The sequence below is a fragment of the Atta cephalotes genome (assembly GCF_000143395.1).
Source record: "Atta cephalotes unplaced genomic scaffold scaffold00009, whole genome shotgun sequence".
Lineage (NCBI taxonomy): Eukaryota > Metazoa > Arthropoda > Insecta > Hymenoptera > Formicidae > Atta > Atta cephalotes.
Window position 1 is genome coordinate 4,240,983 of NW_012130073.1, and position 20,504 is coordinate 4,261,486.

Genomic DNA, 20,504 nt, shown 5'->3' on the forward strand with positions numbered 1-20,504 from the left:
GAGAGAGAGAGAGAGAGAGAGAGAGAGAGAGAGAGAGAGNGNGNAGAGNGAGAGAGAGAGAGAGTGTGTGTGTGTGTATGCACAAATGAATGTGGGCGCACAACAGTATGTGACATTTACAGCTCGAAACTCGATTGAATTGTTCGAGATCAGATTTAAGGATCTTGTTCCTTCATTGATCGGCGCTTGTCTCACGGTGAATAGGTAGATTAACTGCGATATGCATACAAGATGCATTAAAAGTCAGACATTTTCCTCGCAATTTTTAAACAACAAGAATCAAAGCTGTAAAACACATAAGAAAAGTTAATAGGAAATAAAAAATCGTATCTTGAAATTTAGTTAAAAATCGCATTGAATTGAAATCACAAAATGACATAGATTTGCTGTTAAAACAAAGTTAAGATAACATTTAAAAATGATTAATAAAATAATTATTAAAAACTTTTTCGTCAAAATCTAATCGTGCGGCTTTTAGAACATCTTGTATGCATTGTAATACCCACGCATTTTATTTTTCGTATGTTATTTGATCGTGGACGTGTTGAATATATATTTTGATAATGACAGAGTAGAAATGTATAGTCAATGATGATCAACTATTCTCTTGACAATCAAAATTCTATTGAAGACATTGTACTAATGAATATGTATACGAGACATCGTGATACTTTTAGAGAACGCATTCCTGCCTCCATAATTTTCAAAGAGAAAGGGGATTTCGCGTGTAGTATCTTTTATGTATATTACAGTCCATTACATTCCGTAATACACATGTGCGTGTTTGTACAGAATATTTTTTCTGTACATAAGAATTGCTTCTTGGATATGTACCTGAGAAAGATCACATTCTATTTTAAAAGCACGTACAATCCCGATAATGTATGATCAAGCAAGAATGATCATTATTGTTTTTAATCGAATAGTCTATACGCAAAATTTTATGAAATATATATATATATGTTTATATGAATTTATGATAATAAACAATATAATGTATATATGAGATTGAATAATGTTATAAATGACGTATGATTGTTGTTAGCAAATATATTTATATATTGCAAAAATATTTGTATTTTTTGATTTCCCGATAATTTATCATAAAGTTTTTTAATAATTAAATATTTCTACATAATTAATTCCATTAAATATTTTTTATCAGTTTTTCGAGATATATTGTCCATTTGTGCAATAAATCATTGTGCATAAATCACTCCGATGATTCATACCTTATTGCTTTTATTAATCATCGAGTTGACAAAGAGCAGCTACACCTCGATTAATCCAATGCGATTCGTCTAGATCTGTCGGGATTAGGATATATAATATAAAATTAGAAGAATGTCCAGTAGTAGCTAATTCACCGCGTCTAGCACTTGTCTTGTACACTGGACAATAATAAACGTTTTTTATGTCGAATTTAGCCTTTTCGCCAGATTTTAACCATATAATGGGTAGCACATCGAACATTATCTTAGGCTTAGATTCATCCAGTAATCTCGTTTCTCTATTCCATCGAGCTCCCTCTAAAAAGAGACCCTAAAAACATCGCGGATAAAGATCAATAAGAAATGTAAATAAACAAACATGTCATTGCGGCAAGATACTGTTATTATATTATTTATATTAAAAGATCAAATTTTAATTTTTTTAGAACTATTATTATTTTTTAGAACTATTATTTAAGATTATATGTTAATAAAAAACTTTGCATACACTTATATAAACTCCATAGGAAGGCGCAGCATCGACGCTCGATTCGAACCGGGTGAACTCGAATTCAAAGTCTAACTGGTCGATCGGTATCTTGTGCATGCGAGCATAATTCTGCAGCACCGCCGTCAAAAATGATTGTGTGAAGAAGAAACCGGATATCCAAAATACATTCGGTGCGTCGTGATCGATCCAATCTTGTAGAAATTGCAATCTCGCCAATAGATCATTCACATAGCTACCGAGCGGTTTCAGGGAGGGATACGATTTTCTGTTCCAAGTGAGTGGCACTTTGCCAACGCTCATGCTTAGATAAACATCCTCCAATTCTAATGACATTAGAACCAGCCCTCTAATGGCTTTCTGCATGCTGTTCAATGTTTCCTTGATGACTTTGGTGAGCTCGTTGAATTTAACGAGTTCCTGACGCAACACCGTGTTCATGCTATTCATGTAAAGTACCGGATACTTCTTCGACACGTATTCAATATCGAATTGTGGTCGCATCTTTGATAAAATCTCACTAGCCAGAGTAAAAACTATTTCATCCATGTCTTTCTCGACACCTGATGAAAATTAATAAAAATGTTATTACACAAGCTGTATTATGATATATGGAATAATGTTATATTATCGCGAATAAATTCCACGCCAACATTTTTATTGCTATTTTACGACAGTATATAATAGCAAGATTATGTAACATTTTTATAATGTTGTGATCTTGTGCAATAAATTATTTCTACAATATTTTCATAATTTTGTCAATAATGTACACCAAGTCTAAATTAAGTGTACTGAACTATGTAAAAACTCACATATTATATAAGTTTAGCAATATTTCAATTATAAAAAGAAAATAAAAAAAGAAATATAGTTTAATAAACATTTAAAATTAAAGAAATATATATTACTCGCCTACTCCGCTGATTTGTGGCTGAGTTAAAAGTGCACCGGCTAATAGTTGCATTGCTTCTCGATTGTCCTTCGCTATGTCTGCGTTCTCATGCAAACCAAAAACTTCCGGCAATTGATTAATTGGTAAGCTGCGAATGTATTTCAGACATCCTTCATAATCTGTGTCCTCTGGCATACGATAAATTCCGCTCGGAGAAAATGAGTATCTAGGAAGATACGAATTACATGATATGAATAACAAGATATGAATATTAATAAAAACTTAAAAAACTTATAACATTTTATCTGACAAATTTAGAATCTTAAAAATTTGTTTATCTCTAATAATCATTCCTTTCATAATTTTGTTAATTTCTCCATTTTTAATTCATATTTTGATTCATTTCTCTTCTTTATACAAAATTAAATTACAATATTACTGAATATAATTCTTATAATCTCTGTTTTAGAAATGTGAAGGAATAATTTTCTTATTTATTTATTTAAGCTTAAATTTTCTTTCATTATAAAAAAATTGACAAAATCAAAGAGAGTAGTATGTTCTTAGATTTTTGAATTCTATATAGTATTAAGAACGAGTGATATTACTCTATTTTTATAATAACTTCAGGATTATAAAAATTCTTCAGCAGCGAATTCAGCAGCCTTCTATCTTTATCATCGGTCACTCTGCCTCCATAATTGCATTCGCCTGTTAGATAAATGAGTGCGTCGAATGGTACTTCGTCGTAATCATTTAAAAATTGCTAGATTACCAAAATAGTATAATTATAAAATAATATAATTATAATAATCCCATGATAATATCTATTAATAAAAGAAAGCTGCTCCCATACCTGTAATTGCAGAATACAGATACGCAAATCGGACTCGTTGAACTCGTAAGGTATATTCCAGCCGAGTGGACCGAAACTTCGTCTTTCTTGCACCACGGCATGGAAAAAACATAGAGAGAACAACAACCTCCTCCATTCTACTATTTTCGTACACTCGCGGAAAAACTTTAAATCCGATATAGGATCGTTCAGGTAACTTCGCAGCAAATTGCTCTTCAATCCCTTCGGCGGTTCATTCGTCATCTTGACACCGTTCTGCAGAATGGACACCGGAAATCCTTTGGATGGGTAGCTAGTTAACCATAAACGAAAATCACGATGCGTGTTCTCAGGTACGATAATTTCATCGCATATTTGGTCAAGTTCCTTCATCCACGATATGGCAAGATGGCAGTTCTGCAAGATGACCCACTCGCCACTCTTGATACCACGCTCGATCATGTCAACTGCAATTGGGCCCTGACCCTGACCCAATGATATCGTCATGAGATTTTTCTTCGAGATCCCGCGATCTTCAGCGAACTTGATCAATCCAGCCATTGGATCCGATCCAGGTGAGAGCACGAAGATGAGAGGCGTAACATTGCTCGAGTCGTTGTATGAACTCTGGAGATCAAATGGTGGCGGTTCTACGAAAGATGTGCTCATATGATGGATGATGTATGCTTGAACGGCAGCAATCAGCTTGTCGGTTCTTATGCATCTCAGGATTACGAGCTTCCTCAAATTCTCATCCTCATGTTCGAATGGTGGTGGGAAAGAATGTTCCTGTGGGTTCGACAGGTCATAGTATGCTTGCCATTGCGATATGTTAGATTGGAAGGATGTCCTCAATTTTTCAAGACCGGGCAGGAGACTAGCTTTTACGATCTCGTTCCAGGATTTGTCGGATAGCCATGAGGGATCAGGGTTGGGATAAGGATTTTCGAGAGCCATTCCACCCGTCAATAAAAATACCCAGAGCTCTTCATCTAATTTACGAGCGGCGCGCAGCAGACTGACACAGAGGACCAAAGAGAATATCAGTTTGTCCTTCTCGAATAAAGAACGACATATATTTCTATAAATGCTTGCCGTGAAGTATGAATTGAGATTGTTCATTCGTAAGTCCAAATCCGTCGACTGTTCACTGTTGGTTATTGCCATGACGTAGAGATGTAGAAACCATGGTAGTGAGTATTGGTACATGGGATCAATGTTGGCCAACTCGGAGATACAGAAGAAGAGAACCGCACCATGCTTCGAGACGGGTTTGTAACCATCACGAGCTTTGTCTATCTCTGCCGAGGTCTTTATTGCAATCTCCTGTTTCGCCTCAATGTCTTCTGATAGCATCTTCGAAGTCGAGAGTATTCTGATAGCGGTCTCATCTTCGAGTATGTTGCCCTCGGATTTCGTGAGAACCTCTAAGATCTTATCCTCGATCTCTTTTAGGATCCTTCTATTGTTCGCACCTTCTACTATCAGCTGATTCTTCTTCTCTTCCAGCGTCGGTAGCTCTTTGGCCACGACTATGCCTAATAACTGATCCTGCAAACCTTGCGGCGTGATCATGAAATTTAGTAGAGTTACTTTTACCGCGATCTCGGGCAGATAATGTGGATTTCGCAAACGCGTGGTGATATAGAATCGAAAGTTCGAATTATACTCTATCACAACTTCGCCAAACTTCATGTACAGCACTCCACGGTGCTTGTATACGTTCTTTAGCAACACAGGCTCTAGAATCGCATCAATCTCCTCCATAATATTCTCTAACAGCACTGGCAGTCCCAGTTGAATGCTCATCTCTATCACTCTCGCGTAATTGGGATCCGTGAGTTTAATCACCGCTAGCTTGTTCGGCTTCTCCATATTTTTCACCCATTTATTCGCCTGATTCTGCGGATCAATCATGAGCGGCCAACGATCAGCATGTTTCACGATTATACCATTTTCCACCGAAAAATTATCAGCTGGTAACCCTTGGATGGTCCAGTCCCTGATTTCTACCGCTTCACCTAATATATCGATCAAATTAAACTTCGCACTACATGGTATAGCCTCTTGCATACAAGAAGTATGCCACTGATCGATTAACTTATTTCTATATTCCACTGTGAATGCTCCTAGATAAGCCACCATTCCGGATGATAGTAAAACGTCTCCAATCACATTCCCCAAACTGGCGCCCAGTTTACTGGCGGTCTCACTCCATCTACTTTTCTCGCCGCTCAGACCGCTTAGTAGTTTTTCAGCCCTTTCCAATTTCTGGCTACAATAGTCGATCTGATCCTCCAACTTCTTCTTCTCGCGCATACACTCAGCGAATTCATCATTGAGGGACTGCAATTTCTGTGTTACTTCTTGCAATAGAGTTCTCTTCTCATTGAGCATTTCCATCTGTACAGCTAATGCAGCTTCCGCTTCCTCTAGCATTGCCTTCTTCGGCGCCACGACTTTGATTACACGATCGTACACTTCCATAGCACGCACCCACTTACAGAGACCCTCGCACGCGGTTGATACTTTCTTGATTGCTTCTGGCTGGAAGCTTCGGTCATTTATGAACTTTTCGCGAATACGCTTCATATAAGCTAGTGGTATATTATCCTTGTCGAAATTTTTTAAGTTCTCTAGAAACTTCATATCGCCCAACAGCTTGATAGATGCGGGCCAGTAATCGTCCACCATTTGACCAGTGGACGGATCGTGAATTCGATCCGGTTTTATACCTTTCAACACACAGATCGCTTCCATCACTAATCTAACGCCGGCTGGCGGAGCTTTCATCGCCTTCACAATTGTGATGTCTGCCGGTTTCAAAGTGTCCAATGCCGCTAAAGCAGCTTCCAATGCCGGCGTAGCTTCTGCCAAATCACTCTCGCAGTCATCCTTAATTGCTTGAGCTGCCGCAGCCGCTTCGTTCGCCAAAGCCTCATCAGCCGCCACAATTTCTTTCTTCGCTTCTACATTGATAGTATCTTGTTCAATTCGGATCATTAGCTTATCACTCAATTGCGATTGCGCTAATAACTTCGGTTGTAATTGATGTAATTCGTCCTGCATGAGCGATACTTGGTCGGCAGCGAAATCTAGCTTTTCTAGACCGCTTTCGTAACGATTCTGTTGCATGGAGATTTGCTCGATTTTCTGTCCATATAATTTGTATAATGATTTGATCAATTGCAGAAAACTTGTGGGTGTGACGTAATATTTTCTACCGTAAGTCAAGTAATAATCTTCACTCATCACGGAGACACTCGTGTGGAACTGTTTGCACATCTGCACGCATTTCTCTCGTAGTTCTGAACCAATGTCAAGATCTCTCAATGACATCCTGGCTACTTTCTCGAGGGCATCTTCAGGCCAGAGCGTGTACCAATCTATAGTGCAACAATTGATAAGCGACGGGAACATCCTCAGACGATTGCGGAAGGTATCGCCTATTGGCGACATCGTCAAGACTATGTGAAGATTCTTTTTAATTCTTTCGATGAAAAGATTGTAGAGCACCATCGGCGTCATTTCTACTTTCTTACCGCCACTTACGTCTCGTGCGAGGTTCATCATCTTTTCCAGTATCTCCGCCTTTTCATCTATCCCATATAAGTTCGGTATGTCCGCAGTATTCAAAATCATGTTGATGTCCTCGATAAAAAACTCGTCCTTGATCTGATGATCACCGAAGATAAAAACAGTGGGTTTTCCTTCACAACCGACATGTAATAGTAATTGCTTCAAATCCTCTCGCCATTCAGTCGTTCCATAAGCCTTGGTAATTTCGATCTGATGTATATAGTATTCGCATATGCTGGTCGCTAATTTGGCACAAGAGTTACGACCGGAACCACCCACTCCGACGAGTAGAGCATGACCATTATCCTGTAATAATACTCGAGAAATGCGAGAGATGTGCTCGATAGCATAACGAAACAGCACTAGATTCATCGGCGTTTGCGAAACCGCGTTGTACTCAGCTAAATAGTACTCCATTTTCTCCTGAAGATTTTCCAGATCCCTTATTTCATCGTATATTTTCGGATCGGCATCGGGTTCAATGTAATTTCCAAAAAAGAGATTGCTAATGTGGAAACTCTTTATCATTTTTTCATCCGGCTTGAGTAAATTTGCGAGCACTTTATCCAATGGCTGACGCAGCTGATCGTAGCATGTGTATCGTACCATCCCGAACAGTGTCTCGCGATCGGTGTCATCTATTAGTCTATCATGGAAAACTCGATATACTTCGTGAATCCACAATCTAATAAGTTTATCGGGATCCTTCATTTTAGCGGCCGGAATCAAAAGCATGCCTCCGATAACTCGACTGAAATCACGCAAATTAAACTTATAATGGCTTTTCGATGGCGTTGGCAGAAAATTTTTAATGGCCTCGAGAAACACATTCATGGTAGCGCTCACTATCATCTTGCTTAGTCTTGAAATCTCCGGAACAAAACCCTTAGCAAAGTGCCAGTCGAGAATCGACGAGAAGATCTTTGTCATAGTGGCTTGTTCGAAAGAATCGATGCCAATCACATGCATGTGACGAGTGAATCGCGATGTCACGACATTAGAACCGCCTCCAGGTGGTATCATAGCAGTGATCAGCAAAATATCCACTAGATGCAACATCGAGGTATCTTTCGGGTCGAACCAGTAACCATGATCTATCCATTGTCGAAGTAATTCTATCGGCGGTTGAGCGCCGAAGATCTCCACCTGCGGCATGCTAAGATCGTCCACAAATAGCACACACTTTTTTCCCATGGCAGGACCGTAAACTCCTTTCCTCCTTCTATCTAACTTTGACATAACTATCTCCTGTGTCTGCGGTGCGTTCGTTTGTGCGCTGAAGTTTATAATATTCTCTAAGAATTTTTCCCGTGGCAACGATACAAGATAGTTTAGTATGATCACGGATTTGCCGGTGCCCGTCGGGCCTACGAACAAAAGCGGTATCGATCGATTCATAAATTGTTTGATAAAAAAAAGCTGAATGGACGTTTCCCTTGTTTGAATGATCAGCTCACTGGCTTTCGCTGTTGCTGGTAAAGGTGCCTGAAATGTATATATTTTAAATGTCTAATTATTTTCCTATTTTGTATTCATAAATTATAAAATTTTAAATACTTCTAATAGATTTTTTATTATTTGTTTTCTAGCTTTTTATTAATTTTTTAATGTTGTTTAAAATTAATTCCATGTACTTTTAAGTAAGTCTCAAAAGTACATAAAAAAATATCAATTAAAATTTTATCTCTTCAATTACTCACGTGATTATTTTTCTTAATACCTGTTGCATAGTATCCATCCAAGATATCCAGCATCCGTTATTCCTTTTATCATAAATCCAATCATACACTGTACCTCTATCGGGAAAAATTTGTTGTTTTGTCAACTTAAACGTCTTTGGCTTGGGATATTCTTCGATAGTACCGAGTAATAGTTTTCGCAGGTATATGTCGAAAATTTTTCTGCTGTCGTTCATTAATGTTGAGCAAATGCCCCAAACTATGCTAAACAGTAATACACACTGAAGCCATACTGTGCTTACTTGCGTCTCGTCTGCCAACATCATGCTGAATACTCTTGTAAAAGACTATTACGCAAAAAGAAATATTGGATTAAAATGTTACATTTAAATACATGAAAAATTACAAATATTTAAAAAAATATTATAATTTTTTTAAGCTCAAAAGTTTCTTTTTCTATAAAGTTCTACTTTAAATAAAGTCAGTTATTACATCGAGTATAAATCTAGTACAATACAGACTTTTCCAATGTACTTACCAAGAACATGTGTATCTCTGATGTGTCTATAAAAGTTTTACAATTATGTCGGATAAAATGCAATATCGGTTCGATCAACCAATCGATCAATTCAACAATGAGCTCGTATTGTTCAAATAACAATTTCTTTTTAAGGTATTTTTTATAAGATTCAAAGATTGGTTGCCAGCCCAACTGAGAGGGCTCCATATAGATCATTCCACATCTGCTGACAGTGGCGGGCGAGGCATGGTCGAGATCGGCTGGTTCGAAGAACATATTCATCCTCCCGGACATTTGTATAATCTCACCGGACATCAAACAAAGTTTCTTGTTATCATCCAGCACAGTATTCATGCTCTCAATCCAGATTGCATCCACCGGGCCGTCAAACACGATCCATTTGCGTTCGATCGCGATAGATTGTGCGTATTCGCGAAATGTGTTGGCCAGCACGCCGTCGCTCCATTCATGTGATATCGGATCAAAGCTACCGTACAATTGACTCAGCGGAATGGCTTTGGGATTGATCACTCGGTAGGCTGTACGGTATTCTCGCATCGTGGCTCTCCGTATACCTGACAAATCGCCCAGAGAATCGGCCAGCGCTTTATAAGCCTGCGTCTTTCCACCCAGGGCAGTGCCGACAATCATCAAACCATGCCGTACAAGTAACATCTCATAAATTTGCACAATCTTCTCCACATACCAGTCAGTAGCCTGGAGGTTTCGCTTCTCTAGATTTATTTTCAGTAGATTCACCAGTTCGTCACGTTCCGGTTGAGGCAGTGTCACGTCTGGGAAGAGATCTGTATAGATGCCGTTGAAGAGATAAACATCCTCGGACAAGAATTTCGGCAGATTAACATCTACAATAGCACGAAGAACCAATATGTGCTCGTCGCGCTTTGGAAACTTGAGCTTCAAATTGCCGGCCGCTATCAGCACGGTTTTGACTGCTCGCATCCCATAATCATAATGCTTTTGAGAACTCAATTGTTCGGAGCACAATTTATAAGTGTGAACTATTTTCTCCGCGAGAATCTTGGCATCCGTAAAGCCATACGAGTACAAGGTGATCTCACCGATCATGGCGTAGTCCGGTACCATCATTGCTACTGTTCGAAATAGTACTTTCAGATTATCCGGTAGTTCTACTCGTCCAGCATAACCCGGGTTCATAGTTATGATAACGTTGCAGGTGAGATTCAGCTTTAACTCGGTGCCTTCAAAGATAAACTTCTCAAGCTTCATGCTTATAGCCATCTGTATCGACAGTATTTGCTGAGCAATCACGGATAGCACCTCCAATTCAATTCTGTTGAACTCGTCGAAGCACGCCCAGGCTCCTGATTGTGCAATACCTTTGAAGAATTTGCCCATCGCTTTATAATCAAGTCCCTCGGAACAGTTGAACACTACGCAATGCTTAGCCACAGCCTTTGCAAGATCCTTGCCTGTTTCCGTTTTGCCGGTGCCCGCTGGCCCCTCCGGCGAACCACCTAAATTCAACTTCAACGCGCCCATTAAAGTCCTATAACATCGATCTGTCAATGGCGTTATCACCAGTCTTGACGAGTTGCCGAGATACTCGAAGGCATACATGACATTAGTTGTGACCATAGAGACAGTGATACAATCATCCAGCCAGTAGTAACGAAGCTGCGCTATCCAATTAAAGTCCGAAGGGTCGTCAACCTGCTTGTCGACCAGCAGTTTTACCACATCCCGAGCATGCACATCTATCACTATCAAGGCGTTCAGTGTTATTCTAGCGCCAGATTCTAGTTTGCCACGAACAAGTGCTACAATATCCTCTATTTGATCAGTGCACTTGTTTAAGTAGATTGCCGTAGTACGTTCCTCAAAGGATTCGTATACCTCGCTGGTCCAATGTATTTGACTTGCACAAATGACAATCTGACCTGGCCATGAAAGTACCCACTCCTCACGTACGGCATCGAAATACGCTAATACACTCTGCTCGGCAACATCGCGCATCGATATCACCATGAGTTCTTCCACTTGGCATAACCATCTCTCAACCATACCCTTCGCATCAGCTGGGTAAATCTTGCCGCTCAGAGGCACGTATTCTTCCTCGGCCGACAACATACCAATAATCTCCTCCTCCTTGGTGAAACGGAGTTTACTAATACCCTCGAAGCACTTTCGCAAATGCGGTTGCACTCGTTGCGGATCCTTAGTCTCGGACAGAATTTCCAGCAGTTCATCGTTCGATAGGAAGAAGAATCGTGAGAAGAACAGACGCTTCTTCTCTAGGTATTCATTTAAACCCTTCTGGATTTCTTCGAGGAGTAAATTACAGAGCTTGAATTCTTTTAACATGTTTGGCATCGCAGTGGCGTCGATTACCCGCCTGTTATCAAAAACGTATAACATGATATTGCGCCAAATCTTGTCAAGTCTACGAAAGTTTCTTGATTCGGTCGGCATCTGGCGCATGATGTCCTCGCTGCTGAATATCGGCTCTAGATACATCCAAGTGGACTGGCAGAGTAACCATTGATCGATAATATCCTGCATCGATATCAATTTCTCCTCCCACTGCTGCATCTCTTCCTCGAATGCCTTTATAAAGGGTGAACTGCGCATAGTCTGCGCCTTGAGAATGTGATCATCCAATAACATCTGTATATCATCCACGGCGGATAATATAAACACTCCGGTTTCTCGATAAGGAACAAGCTCGAAGTATATTTCCTGCCATTCTTCCTTCATCTTTTGCAGGTTGCGCTGCAATGTGTACTCTTTTGTGGCCGCCGAAGCTATCTCTTCCAACTTCGCGATGAAAATAGATAGACCATACTCGATCATCTCTGATAAATTACTAGTGTCTGTTAGTACTATCGGTACATCGACAATCTTACTGATTGCCTCCCAATGTCGAGCTTGTAGACCTGGAGTACAGATGATCTGTAATACTGGAATGAACTGCCGGAATTTTTCCACCTTGCCCCGTACCATCTCGGCGACACGTCTCGCGCCTGGCACTTCCATCAACAAGCGCGATAACTTGTACAGAGTTCGCCACGTATTTTCGGTATCCTCGCATATTTGTTCAGCATCTAGACCCACAAATGGACCGTAGAACCATTTGTCGTAATTTTGATGAAATTCCAAAACAGTATGCCAGAGTTTGTCGAAGGTTTCTACTGTGCTGGACATAGTCGGCAGTTCCATATATGGACTCAGTTCCATGTCCAACAGTCCTTCCTCTTCATTGATTTCTTCGGCTTCTTTACGGATCTCTATCATAGTTATGGAAATGTGCTCAATTTCTTCCACAGCCTGTATCATTTCCTCCATCGTAAGAACTGGTGGATCTTTTCGCTTAAATTGATCAATCGCTAATTGTACCGTAACTATTTTCTTTTCGAAAGTATCTCGTCTCGTACGAAGCACCATTTCTAGGAAGTCCTTTCTCATCTTCAATCTATTGCTTGCCAATTCCATCACAATGTCCATTTCCTTCGGCCAGGTAATGGCACGTGAATTTAAGTGAATATCATCAGCCGAGAGCGGCTGATGATCGAACAGAAATAATGTCAACTCGACCGAACGAATTAATCGTCTCCTCAGATTGAACAATGTTGTGTCGCGACTCTCACACAAGTAGTTGTATAGTTCGACAACCTGTAGTGTTGTTTCTGGCATCTTCGAGATATTCTCCGCTATTTCATCAAAGATTGAGCATAATTCACGATTGTTGGCTCGTAATTCATCCGCAAAGAAATTGCAAATTCTACTTCGAAGAGCATATAGAATTTCTTTCATTGTATCGTTCACAATACTACAATCGATCTCGAGCATATTTAACGGGATCTAAAAAAAAATCAACCAAATTATTTAAATTATCAATTTTTTAAAGCAAGTATACAGGAAAATATGGTATAACGCTATAAATCTTTCCTGGGAATTGATAAATATAATAATATTACGTTAAATAAAAAGATTGAAAAACATGTTTTAAATAATAATTTTTCTATACTATGTGTGAATGTAATGTAAAGAATTATTCGGAGGTTTTTCTATTAATTGTGACTTAATCATATACTTACTTTACATCGAAACATAGAAATCTCTTTGCGCAGAGCGTCGTACGTTTTTATCTGCTGTTCAAATTCTCGCAACAATGGTACCGGCTCGAGTCTAAAGAAATTGTCCAATTTTTTCTCGGCTATTCCGCTTGTAATATACAGTAAATTTGTGTAACACTGGAGGTAATTATTAGGACCAGTCATATGCTTAATAATTATGTCTAAAACGTTGGTGATGATGCTTATTACCTATGTTAATGTAATGAAAGGATTGTGCAATGAATTTATCGAATATTTGATATTTTCTTAGAATTTTTTTTAGAATATAAATATATATATATATATAGATATATATATATATATATTATAATTACCGTATCTTCGAATCGCGAAATAGGAAATAAGTGACCCGCATCTTTCAATTCCGGAAACAAAATGGTCTCAATCTTGGGTATCATAGTGCCTACCTCAATAATCTTGTCAAAACATGACGAGATTATGCTGTGCAACTTTAGAATGCTCGGTTCGCAGTGGAAGTTCGTCGTGCCAAGTTCCGGTTCCACTTTTACTGTTACGAAAGGAGTGCTACAATGTAATTTCTATTGTATTCGAATCCGTCGTAACTAATATCTAAAAGATAGCAATTTCGATTACACTCTGATATAAATATCAAAGAGGAATTGAATTTACTTGAGAAACATGAGATCCTTATAGTCTCCTTCGAAAGCATTGCCAGCATCATACTGCATGAAGAAGTCTTTCACGTCTTGTAGTGTCTTTATTATCATGATTCGTAATTGCTTTGACAATAAAGAATTAACGCTGCGAAAATATTTCTCAATCATCGCAGTGGACGCACCGGGCTGTGTTTCGAAATACTGCGACCAATCGTATTTCTTCTCGAGAAAGATTTCCGCCACATCGGCCAACCATTCTTTAATGAGAACATCAGTGGCGGCAGCACACAGGGCATTGAGTCTTGGTTTAATTTCCGCGGCCAGAACAGGAAGCATGCCGAAATCTTGCATGTGAATTATTCTTACTTGACGATATCTAAAACGGAGAAAATCATTAGCTCATATTTGACAATAAAAACACAATGTATTTTAAATTATTTAAACATCAATAGAACGGAAAGATTAAATTTTGAAACTTTTGACTAGCTTCTCATATAATCTTACTTTGTACACCATAAATCTCGGATGTCTCTTAATATCTCATTGCCGATGAAAAGAATATGTTGCATGGAATGACTTGCTGTGATTTTGGACTGATGCCAAGGCACTGGCGCGCGAACGTATAAAACAGGAAATTCAATAGGAACTGTTTCAATACATAAACGTTTTCGTTCATCAGAATCCATTAGAATATAATCCACTATTGCGCTACGAAGACTTCGTTTATAGTCATCGATTATTTCTGATTCCAAACTTTTCATTATAGCGTCAAAGCTGTAAGAATCACATAAAAATATTTTATAAATTCAGCGTTATTTGTAAAATTATTTTGTATTTTTTAAATAATCAATAATTATATTACTACTTGTATTAGTACAATTGTATTAGTACTTTTATAGTTCAATGTTTATACAGAATATAATTATACAGAATATTCAATTTTTTATTTTATATTATTAATAATTTTTAATTTTTATTTTTTTAACTGTTTATTTTAACATTTCGATAAAAATATAACACTGTGAATATACATGAACAAATTAGGAAACTAAATAAAATCAATATTAAAACTAGTAGTGAGTCATGTTCTAAAAATTTGAGTTTAAAGACTATTTTCGAAATAAAATAACATAGAAATAAATAAATAAATACTATGGTACATCTACTTATAGTACTAATAAATACATCTACTTACTCTTCACGTTCTTGCAATTTATCAATGATACGCTTTTTCGCAGCATCAATATTAATGTAATCATACGGCTGCAGATGATGGTCGCTTATGCAATAATCTCTAAGATAAACTATTTTAGCAATATCCTCAGGTTTTATCCTTTGTTCCTCATCAACTATTGCCATTAATTCGGCTAATTGTTCTTCCACAGATTTTGGCATTTCTGCCTCGATATAACGTACCATCTACAATATATGATGTTATTTTTCTTATATAAATTTATTAGTTGGATTAAAAAATTAAAACATTCAAATTTTTTAATTCGAAGTGTTTGTGAGATTTACACAAACGTCTCTCATTACCTTGCGATCCAATCTTCGCTTTGTTATCTTTCTCCTATGTATAGATAACTCTTTTTCCTTCAAGATTCTCGCCTTCTGACGTTTCTTCCGCAACCATGTATCATCCAGTAAATCCCTCAAATTCACTATATTTTTCGACACACATTCTTTCTTAGCCAAGGCTGCGGCTTTTCGTTTAACTTCTTCATTGTGTCGTTCAATGAAACTGCGAGGCGGACTTACGAGCACACCATCGATTCCGAAAGGATGCCATCGTACAGGCTTGACATCGCGTCTAATTAAAGTTCTAGTTCGATATGTGTGCACGCCAGGTGTGAAGATACTGCCTATACTATCGGTAGGCTTCACATAATTATGCCAATATTTATACGGAACAGTTTTCGTCCACGAAGTTTCTTGTATCAATTGCTGCTTCTCTGAAAATTGCGGGGCTTTTAATGTTCCTGATGACGAACAATCCTTATGTCCCGCTATTGTGTGAATCTTGTCCGAAGTTCCACCTGTCTCCTTCTTTTCAGCCATTTTTGTCACTTAACTTAACTCTGTCACTTAAGTTAACATATTGAAAATACAAAGGCACTTTTTATGTCATTCTTATTCTAAAAAATGTATAAATAAGTTCTTGATGAAAAATTGATAGGATTACTATACGTTAATAGATAATTAGTAGATTTAATTAAACAAGTATAATCGACAAAGATAATGTCTCTTGAGCTCAAATCAACATGTTACATCTATCTATATCACGTAACTATGACGACGGCATGGCGCGGAGACGGTAGTATTATTGAAAGTGACCGGAAAAAAACAAATTCGTGGATTTGTATTTATATTTTATATACTAAAATAAAGAATTAGTTTATGTATACATTTTCTGTAAATATATAATTAAATAAATTACTTGTATATATTGTGTCAAATATTATATTAAAATAATTATTTCTAATATAACATTTCTTCTTATATTAAATAGATAATGGCAAAACACTTTAAACCAAATTTAATTTAATTTAACTCTTAACCGGGCGCGCCTCCCGGTCAAACGTTAGTAGGCTCGCGTGGCATTGCCATATCACAAATTTATTATTTCAGAGTTATAATTGGATAAATAATTGAACAGTCATCAAAAGCAAGTAAAATATATTTATAATAAAATATAATATTAAAATTTAACATTAAATGAGGAATACCAAAGATCAGTAAAAAAGACCTGCATTATCAATGATCTTTTAGAAAAACAAATTTTGTGGCACTCAGTGCCGCGACGCGCTCAGTTATTAAAAAAGTATTGCTTCTGTCGTGCGCGCAATTTTGCTAAAACCTAAACGCTCAAAAACGTTATATCTGATAAAATAATTCAAACATTATGAATGTAGATGTCTTGAAGATGTCTTATCTGCATTTTGAACATAATGTGTCTAGAATATTTCATCATACATGTAACAGTCTTGAGTGTTCAGGTTTTGGCAAAATCGCCCGAAATGAAATATTTTAAATAACTCAATTTAAATGTATAAATAAAACAGGAAAAAAATAAATCGGCTAATATATACTCTGGCAGTTTGTTATCAAATTGTCAATTAGTTCACATTAATAACTATAGCTATTTTTCTTCGAAACTTGTCGATGGTAAGTTATGTCGATGAAGTAAAGCTTCTTCATTTATATAATCTTGCTCAATATGCCTAATATCTTGGACAAAACTAATCTCATTAGGAACAAAGGTACCTTAAAAAAGAAAAATATACATAAATTGTTGAAATTAATTACATAATCTATTTTCTATTTCTAATCTAATTTAATAGCAAACGTGACTTACGTTTATTTTTAGCACATTTACCAAAACTATTTATGAGAAATTGCTTATCTTGAGATTGAAGAAGGAGTATGTTGGAAAAAATTTGTGATATTTCCTTACTCGCTTCTGCTTTTGCTCTTAAACAATACACTGCAATACTTTTAATAAAAATACTTAGTTAATAAATATTTAATATAAATTCATTATATTTAGATTCATAATTATAAATCTACCTCATGCCGATCAATATTACAGCACTGGTTACTGGTGAGGCAAGTTCCGAAATAACCCTCCAGAATGTGCTGTCTCTTTTCAATGATAACATCCCATCGACAATAAAATCCCAAGTATGAAGATGATTTCTGAATGGTCCGCATTCATCACTTTTCACATTTGTGATAACATATCCTATCGTGAATAATATTACAATAATACTGAGAAATGTGAGAGCTAAGAACAATGTTTGTGTTTGTGCCGCTCGCCAAGGCTGCGATGGTCTCTGATAGTATCTTTTCAGCTCATATCTCTTCATATAAAACGTAAAAATTAGTTTTATCATGATCATAACAGATATTAACGGACTAAAATAAAATCCCATCCAAAAGAGCATCTGATTATAAATGAGATTTAATGTACTGCGAGCGATATCGAATTCCAATTTCCCGACTTTTGTTGAATATCTTTTGTACAGCACAGAACGTGTAAAATGCAAAAATGCTCCAAATAGCGAAGCAATGAAATCCAGTATAATAAGTCGATAAATCTCTTCTCCTAAGTGTGTTTGCCAACAATGTGACATACTGTGAATTATCCAGAAGACGAATAAAGTCCCGATTATTATCGCAGCAACTGCATAATTTCTGACAATTGTTACATAAAGTTCCGTACGTTTGTTATTGTAGCGTTCTAGTGATGCCTAAAAATATCAATATTATAATCAATTATTTTTACAACAGAAAATGTAGGCTACTTACTAGGTAGGAGATAATCGCTGGAAAAATATGAATGATGGCGGTAATGGCTATTGGCACAATCATAATCGAGATAGTTACAGGCGCTTCTATGTTGTAATGACTTAACAGAATCCAAACGAGTGCACCAGCACCAAAAATCATAAATATAATAATAGACGTCACAATAAATTGTATTATAATTAATAAAAATTTAGTACACCAATGCAAACGCATATGCTGCTTTGTTTCTGCTAATAGTTCTTCTAGTTCTTTATAAATTGATGCTGATTGCAAAACAGCAGTTTTTGGTGAAGATATACTGAAGTCCCATCCACAAAATATTTTGCTGCTATATAAATTGTGTACTTTTCCGCGTGTTTCGATATAAGACTTTCTATAAGAGGATATGACACTGAAAAAATTATTATTACATTCAATTAAATTGAATAACTTTAATCTTATTAATTTTATCACACATACTTGAGAGAGAGTATAACAAATGTAACTATATAACAAAAAAGCAGCGTTAGGAAATAGGCAAATGGAATGCTATATTTGGTTCCAAATGATACATCTACTGTGCCGTTGGAATAAAAACCATAATACATTATTGTGCGAGATAAAAAGCCCTGCAAACCAAAATATTGTGATATGTACGCTATGTTTAGAACATGCTCATAATAAAATAATAATTAAATTTACACTGCCTGTTAAAAAATCCAGTACTTTAATATCGTTTGATACATATACTTGATCCAGTGATTGTGGAATCACAATAAAAGATACACTGCAAATAAATATTCATCAAAATCTCGTCTTTTGATTATTTCATTTAATATAATAATATGTATAAAGAACTTTGTATTTGCGCATCAAATAAATGAGAATTATGAACATTTTTAAAACTCTTTTAATTTTAAATAATTTTAAATTGGTTCAAATTTTTATATAAAAATGTACTTATAAACATAACTTTACAAAAAAATGAAATAAAATGTATTTACCTCAAAATACAGGAAATTGTATTAAGAAAGAGTAACCATCTCAAGAATTTGAAGTATGTTGCTATACCACTTCCATGATGACTCTCAATAGTTTTTATTGTTCGATGCCATAATTTCATTGTTGACAGGAAGTTCTGCATTGTTACCCAAATCTATATAAACAAAATCCAAGTTTTCTTATTTTTTTATACATAATATAAAGGTAAGAGCTCCAACAAATGAACATTACCTTTGCAAACTTTAAACTAACATTATATTTAAACAATTTCCAACAACTAATTGATCTTTTTGTTGTTTTTTGGTTAACAGTTTCCAATAGCTGTGACTTAACAGATTGTTTCACAGCGAAGCACTGTGGTATTGTTCTCACTGTTTCCATTCTAAATTGTTCCAACTTGGGATCATCATGCATAAACTTTTCGCTTGATTGCAGGTGACTGGCAATAGCATTAGCACATTCTTCATTAGATAAATGAGCAACATTGCGCATTCTCAAAGTAGCATATGGAATAATAGAGTTTAGATCATCTAGCATCCCTTCATGTTTTCCTAGAAATATTTAAATTTTATTTTATACATATAGAAATTTTATAAAAATTTTAAATCATCAGACATTCAAAAGCTACACTTACTTCCTAATTCCATTGGCAGTAGCTGTTCCATTTGAATAGATTGACTAAAAGATTCACAAAGTTCTGCTTCTTGAATTTCAAAAGACATTCTGATAAAATCAACTGATATTTAATTCTAAATTATGTCCTAAAAAGAAAATAATTTTACAAATGCTTGGTATACAATTGAAAATATCTAAACTATAAACTCACTTTTTATCAAAATATTCCTTCATTAAAAAAACAGTCATTGGCTAGCAATCATTTCATCCACACAAGTAAAAAAGATAAATATTAATTATATATATATATCTTTACATTACAATCTCTGGAAAATGATTTGATACAGATATGCGATTAGATAAAATATTATTGGCCTAAAGTGAAAAGGAAATTTACATGATAAAGATGTTTAATTCTTCTGAATAATATATATTTCTTCTGTATAATATATATTTAAAATTTATTATCATAAAATATAATCATATTATACTATAAAACTCAATTCGAAATATTATATATAAATTTATATATATATATATATATATATATATATATATAAATATATATAGTAATTATTAATTACGTTGTAATTTACTATCTATTTAGTAATTAACTTTTACCTTTTTACCTACTAATA

At 36.0% G+C, this 20,504-nt stretch overlaps 2 protein-coding genes across 2 annotated transcripts; both read right to left on the bottom strand.

Annotated features, from left to right (window-relative positions):
* Positions 1 to 1,245: 1,245 nt before the first annotated feature.
* On the bottom strand, positions 1,246 to 16,020 carry LOC105627558 (dynein heavy chain 3, axonemal). The gene is made up of 13 exons (XM_012208840.1): positions 15,499 to 16,020; positions 15,158 to 15,381; positions 14,467 to 14,736; positions 13,976 to 14,338; positions 13,660 to 13,870; positions 13,307 to 13,534; positions 9,246 to 13,070; positions 8,749 to 9,054; positions 3,471 to 8,513; positions 3,223 to 3,380; positions 2,635 to 2,840; positions 1,720 to 2,282; positions 1,246 to 1,542 (listed from the first exon to the last, which is right to left on the bottom strand). Exons 1-13 carry the CDS (start codon positions 16,018 to 16,020, stop codon positions 1,246 to 1,248), a joined length of 12,216 nt encoding a protein of 4,071 aa, XP_012064230.1.
* Positions 16,021 to 17,101: 1,081 nt separating this feature from the next.
* Positions 17,102 to 19,973, bottom strand: LOC105627559 (transmembrane channel-like protein 5). The gene is made up of 9 exons (XM_012208841.1): positions 19,886 to 19,973; positions 19,483 to 19,802; positions 19,254 to 19,405; positions 18,952 to 19,036; positions 18,730 to 18,878; positions 18,271 to 18,661; positions 17,530 to 18,212; positions 17,318 to 17,454; positions 17,102 to 17,226 (listed from the first exon to the last, which is right to left on the bottom strand). The coding sequence occupies exons 1-9, from the start codon at positions 19,971 to 19,973 to the stop codon at positions 17,102 to 17,104; spliced, it is 2,130 nt and encodes a 709-aa protein (XP_012064231.1).
* Between the last annotated feature and the right edge of the window lie 531 nt (positions 19,974 to 20,504).

What these genes read in the sequence shown, in the direction of transcription:
- LOC105627558 (XM_012208840.1), bottom strand. Translation starts at nt 16,020, where the DNA reads ATGGCTGAAAAGAAGGAGACAGGTGGAACTTCGGACAAGATTCACACA. An exon ending in AAATTGCAAGAACGTGAAGA is followed by an intron (nt 14,737 to 15,157) that starts GTAAGTAGATGT and finishes TGATTCTTACAG; the next exon opens with CTTTGACGCTATAATGAAAA. An exon ending in TTTCTATGTTTCGATGTAAA is followed by an intron (nt 13,071 to 13,306) that starts GTAAGTATATGA and finishes ATTTTTTTTTAG; the next exon opens with ATCCCGTTAAATATGCTCGA.
- LOC105627559 (XM_012208841.1), bottom strand. Translation starts at nt 19,973, where the DNA reads ATGTCTTTTGAAATTCAAGAAGCAGAACTTTGTGAATCTTTTAGTCAA. An exon ending in GTAATATTGATCGGCATGAG is followed by an intron (nt 17,455 to 17,529) that starts GTAGATTTATAA and finishes TTTTATTAAAAG; the next exon opens with TATTGCAGTGTATTGTTTAA. An exon ending in TAAATGTGCTAAAAATAAAC is followed by an intron (nt 17,227 to 17,317) that starts GTAAGTCACGTT and finishes TTCTTTTTTAAG; the next exon opens with GTACCTTTGTTCCTAATGAG.